Consider the following 6,146-nt stretch of genomic DNA (forward strand, 5'->3'; position numbering starts at 1 on the left):
TGCAAGCACCGAAGTAGCGCGACTTTGTTCTAAATTAATTTTTCAAAAAGTCATGCATCCATTTTTACTGGAGGGGGTGGGGTCATTTGTTAAAAAAAAAACCATTGCAAATAATAAAAAAATGACAATGAAAAAAATATTTATTAAATTTATTAACCCACAACAATTGAAATAAATGAAGGCAAAATTGAAATCATTAGGGACTAACATTATCCATGTTGTCAACTGTTTAGGCCTTTACAGTTCAAGTTTTTTTTTGGGGGGGGGTGGTTAAATAGGTAATGTGTCGAATTGTGTTTTTATTTAATATATTTTTTAAAATAATTATTTAAAATGCTACTTGTGAATATTTTCTATCGTTTTACTCACATACCAATCAATATTATAAACGTACGTAAAATAGTATGCAAACGACTTGCTCTCTCGGGTTCCACATCGTTTGTGGTCGATTCTTCTTCGTTGGCTTAAAACGAAAGGGTTGTACTCCCAAATATTTTGTATTATTGCACAGCAATGAATCCTCATCAACACTTGACGATCCACAAGAAATTTCTAGCGATTCTTTCTCTAATGGACTATCAGAATTATCCGAAACAGCGTTTTCTGTCATTTATTCACCTCTCACTTGAGGGAAGCGAGACACACTGACTTGTGACGTCATCGCACTTGATTGCATTTAAACCGGAAGTGACATTGTAAAGGATTATCGATCGTTTTCACAGGTGCAAATGCAGACGTTCAACATTGATTATCTTTGAAACGGTGGTACCGATTTTAGTCGGGTTTTCGCCAAAATGTTTTATAAAGTAGGTTTAGTGAATTACGTTGATGTGTAAAAGTACCGTGGCCTATCTTTAAGACGTCTATGGTCGAGCCTCTTTATTGCAAATCACTCCTTTCCTCCTCCAAAATTACCTCGATAAAAATAGGACCGTATGTATGTGTAAAAAGGATACACAAGATTTCGGTTGGAGTTACATGTATAATCTAATTGAACAAAAAACCAGACGCCTTGGAATGGAATACTAAATACTCTAAGTCTCTGGCTTATCCTATGTTTTAGGACATTCGCAATACAACAGGACAGTGACTTTATTTCGACCCGTACATAAACGAGCCTTTACATGTATAGCACATCAATGTTGATAGATATGTTGAATCTAGATAAATAAGGACTGAAAATAAGAGTAAGATATAAAAATTAGAAAATAATGCACATATTGAAACTATACATACATAGTACCTCGTGTAAATTTGCAGCTTGCAAACATGTTAATGCATCATTAGACTGAGAAGGGGGCATAATTTATCGGTAATTAAATTTTATATTAACAAGTGCTTGAAGTATATGAATTTTATTTGAAGCAAAAAAAAAGTCCACATGTAGTTACACATTTATAATTATATACATGTACCTTGATTTACAAAAAGAAAAAAAAACATTTTGATAGTTTTGTTTCGTTTCGTTTCGGCAGGTTTCGTTTTGATTTCGTTTCGTTTCGTCTTGATTTCGTTTCGTTTCGGTAGATTTCGTTTCGTTTCGGCAGATTTCGTTTCGTTTCAGTTCATTTCGTTTCGTTTCGTTTCTATTTCGTTTCGCACTTTACAGGTACCCGGCAAGAACATTTCCAAAATTATTATAAAAATGTACCTAATACTTCACAGATCACAGAGGACATTTCATTCTTTCATAGAAAAAAATTTCCATAAAACGAATTTAAATAAATAAAAGAAAATATTAGAGGGAAAAGAAGCACTGCATCATAAAATCTAGCGATTTAATGAGCATCGCCAACAATTATAGCTTGACACTTTATTTTCTGATGACTCGGTTTCAAGTTAGGTAAAGGTCCCTTAAAGACCCATTAGGGAAAACCTACCGAAACAGCCCAATTTCTTTCCATAAAATCCGACTCGACAATTACAAGCAGGAGAAGTTCCTTGAAAGGTACAGTAGGAAAACGTATTGTTACAGTTGTGCTGATTTTGGACGCAGTCACATGATGCTCCATAAAATCCCGCCTTGCAAGTGCATTCCCCTGTCGTCTGGTTACAGGATTTTGTGTTGTTGTTGTTACAACTACATGGGACACAGTCGAAAGAAGTCGCATTGAAAAACATCATGTTAGGACAATCTGGAAAAATATTAATGGGAGGTCATGTAGATACATGGTTGCTGATTTGTGGAATAGAAAAATATAAGTTATACCTCATATATTATATATTTTCGGATGAAAAAAATTATATACATGTGCACAGTGCATTATTATTAAGATTTTGATTATGCAGAAGCTTATGTACTGGTGTTGTAGAGTGGGATTTCTCCAAAAGCCTAATTTTTTCCTGGAATCTATACTTCAAAGTAAGATTTCCAATCATGGGAAAAATGTACAATCTAAAACATCTATTTATTTCTTTTTAAGAGTCTTGGAATTCCACTTCTGTGAGAAAGCTGAATTATATAACAATTTATAGATAGTAAATTGGTCTAATAGAAATCGCAACACATTGCTTTTTAACAGTGGACCTTTCCCCGCATACCGATGGTAAAATTAATAAATTGGAATTTCCTTGGAAGAAAATCTACTCATTAGCCAATTTTCCGTATGGAATATCGTACTTTAAAGTGTGTTTTCACGGGGGAATGGGAATCTCCCACTATAGTGTCGTTTTTTAACGGGAGAGAGGGGGATTTTGATAGATGATAACTTACTCTACAACACTAGTTCTATATTGATTCAAATTTTTAAAATTACGTGTACAATGCCAAAAAAGATGTATCTTTAAGGGGGCCGACTGTGGTTTTATTGTGTGAAAACTACAATTATAAAAACTCTTTATTTTTATACCATTTATAACTTACATTACTTTCAGTGTACATGCCAAGTTTGAGAAACATCTACCGTCCAGATATTTTTTAGAGACCGTCTCAAAATTTAGGTATATTTACTAAATGATTATATAGGAAATTGCCAAATTTTCGCACTTAACAGGAAATTATCAAAATAACATAACAGACTTATTGTTGAAACCATACATGATGAGCAATACTATGCTGTACATTATATGTAAGAAGCACAAAATTCTACCGTCTTGTTTTCGGAGGGAACATCTCAAAATGCCAAAAATTAACGAATTTTTCTGTTATTTTAGAGAACTACAAAAATGACGGATACAATGGATTTAGCCAAACAGATTTAAAAGAAGACGGAGAGATTCTCAATTTCTATATTTAAAATTTCAAGGGCATATATTTATAACTTTTTCTTTTATAAAATTGTTACTTCCCCTTCTTTTTGAGCTGTTATCTTAACGTCAAACACACACACACACACACACACACACACACACACACACACACACACACACACGCACACACACACACACACACACACACACGCACACACACACACACACACACACACACACACTATTACGACATCAATCTACCTATCAGTTGAAAAATCATTTTAAAAATAAGTTTTATACATAGAATTGTGGATAACCTTTTCAACCTCGAATTATAATTGTTTTAAATTAAGTTTAAATTGCTTTAAGACAGTAAATACGCTTTATTTTACTATGAAGCGCGAAACATTGCGCAATGAAAACCCCAGTCGGTCCCCCTTGAATTATGAAATTGTTTTAATGGGATCGTGTAACACACCCTACCGCTTAAACATGTTGCTGTTTCAGCTTTTGCCCGGGTTAGATAGAAGAAATAGTTATCATCCACTTTTTTCTCACACTTGGTGTAATTGAGATTAAGACGAGAAAACTCGTCTTTCATACACGTAGAATCCACTAATTCGGTATCAGGAGGAACTGCATATGACGACAGTTTGTTGTAGAACCTATGAATGAAATAAACAACATATTTTTTTCATTAAACACAGTAGTGTTGATTAAACATACTAGAATATCTCTATGCCATTCATATAGAACTAAGATGGTTTCAGAAGAGTTACTGAAAATCAATAAAATACTATAGGTACAAAATTGAGCTAGAAAGTTCATAAATATTGCAATTATCAAGTTTCTATTTATTCTTAAAATACACAGATCCGCAACGTTGAACATCTTTTTGTACCTTACATGCACTGTTAATTAAATTGTATTTCCTTTTACCCCAAGGTTTCTCGTTAATCAAAGCATGCTCCAGAGGCTTTGACAATGTGTAGTACTAGTTCATAGTTCAACGACTGAATGAATTTGATTCTTTTTATTAAAAAAAGATGAGTTAATAATGAATGAAAAGCGATAAGTTGATGTGTATTATATATTTTCAAAAATGAACAGTAACAAGTTAAACTATGCATTTCACTTACGTCGGTAGTCCCAGTCGTTCACAAACACCATAATACTGCGGGTTAGAGTATCGTGGTGCATAGCCAGATATCCATGAATCTCCTATTCTGTATTTCACGTTTTTATAACTTGATGTCAGATTTCTTGTCGAATTCAGTCTCATAGAATCTACAAAAATATTATATTTATGTTATATGGGATCAAACAGAACTTCTAGAAATGAAACATATGGATATAACGAACAATATTCAAGATCAAAAGTCCAATAAACAATACAAAATAGTAACAGAGCAAACAAGAACTTCCAAAACATCAGAGGTGGGATCATTTGCCATGTAGGAGTGAGTATCCCCTGCCAACCGGTCACACCTACCGTGTGCTCCTTGTCATGATGGGGAAATAACGGGAAAATCCTTCGTCAATTCAGCGTATAAATATTGGACTATCTATTAGTATGAAAAATGTTAGTCAGCATTTGACTCAATGATAAATTGTATTTGCTGTATCGACCATAGAACTTACGAAATGATGACTTTAAACGAGACTGATGGAATTTTCGTTTCATCAACTTGTTTGTCAATAATTAACCTTGTTGTAGAAAGTGTTCATACGTAGCATGCTCTTGTGTATCTAATCACTGAGATATGTAAACTCCGTATGCAGGTGATGAAATAATATATTGCTGCATAATATAAGGAAGGGAAGTTGACGATAGAAAAGTTTAAGTCATCACGTTTATCATAGAGCTTGGTTGCTTGATTACATTAACGTTTTTTTAAGTAAAGTATCTAAATATAAAACAGATGTGTCAGACTCTGTGGTATCTTTTATCTCAAGCTCACCAGGATATATCGTATCGACAGAAGAATGGGAATAACCATTGTTAATTGACAGTATGTTGTCGATATATCTAAATGTCGAGCTGAAGGCCACAGCAAGTGTTTTTTTCTTCTTATGCCTAATATTTTGCACAAATTCTGCTTCATATGAATACAAAAATGGGTCTGCTCATAACGGGGCGCAATTGGTACCCATGGGAATTTCAATAGATTGTTGGAAGACCTATTCTCCTAAAACAACATAGATATTATCAATCAGAAACTCAAGCATCTTTTTCGACTTCGGAGTACTCATGTGTACAATCAAAATGCTTTTTAACAAAATAATTTTGCAAATGAACAATGACAAGGTACGTAAATTTTCGAATTCAAGTGTTATTGAAAAAGCAGCTGTCAATGATATCGAAAAGTCTGGACTTTAATTTATCGTGGGGAATTTTAGTATATAAAGTTGAAAAGTCATAAGTTTTTTAGCTGTTGATTTTGGTAAAATCTTGTGATTTCAAATTGTCCAAAAGTTCCTTGGAATTTTTAAGTATCCACATCTGATTTACACTACTTCTTGAATATATTGTTGCACATTACTCTTGAAGTTTCTCTTTCACTACTGTTAATATATCTCAGTGAGAAGTAAAGAAAGATGTTTGATTTAACATTTACTGGAACCTGCTATGTATTCATTCGATATTCAAATATTTTCTTTAAAAAAAAGTACCTTCACAATTGAATCCTCGGTTTTCGTAGCCAGGTTTACATAAGCACCTGGTGCCGTTTTCGTTGTCTTGACAAAATGCCACATCGATGTTACAAGTATTTATCTTACAATTGCAGAGATCCCCTTCATAACCAGATTTACAGATACATTTTCCGGATCTTTTGTCACATCGTTCTGTGTTTGTTACATTACAAAGACAGTCATAGCATTCGTTTTTGCTGAAGTATGTCCAGTCAGGGCATTCTAAATTCATAAAAGAGCAAAAATTATATTCATAGTAAACA

General features: G+C 33.4%; 1 protein-coding gene across 1 annotated transcript in view; it reads right to left on the reverse strand.

Moving 5' to 3' along the window:
* The window catches only part of LOC134259936 (laminin subunit alpha lam-3-like), a gene marked incomplete at its 3' end in the record, with an annotated part of 13,547 nt that extends 7,422 nt beyond the window's left edge, over window positions 1-6,125 (reverse strand). The window contains exons 1-4 of the mRNA XM_062742530.1: window positions 5,863-6,125; window positions 4,329-4,476; window positions 3,673-3,854; window positions 1,881-2,135 (exon numbers count right to left, since the gene is read on the reverse strand). Of these exons, the coding sequence (XP_062598514.1) occupies window positions 1,881-2,135; window positions 3,673-3,854; window positions 4,329-4,476; window positions 5,863-6,115 (838 nt within the window). The remainder of the gene's footprint in view (window positions 1-1,880; window positions 2,136-3,672; window positions 3,855-4,328; window positions 4,477-5,862) is intronic.
* Between the last annotated feature and the right edge of the window lie 21 nt (window positions 6,126-6,146).

Source organism: Saccostrea cucullata, unplaced genomic scaffold (assembly GCF_032062105.1).
Source record: "Saccostrea cucullata isolate Sc308-1 unplaced genomic scaffold, CSIRO_AGI_Scuc_v1 ctg16129, whole genome shotgun sequence".
Classification (NCBI taxonomy): Eukaryota; Metazoa; Mollusca; class Bivalvia; order Ostreida; family Ostreidae; genus Saccostrea; species Saccostrea cuccullata.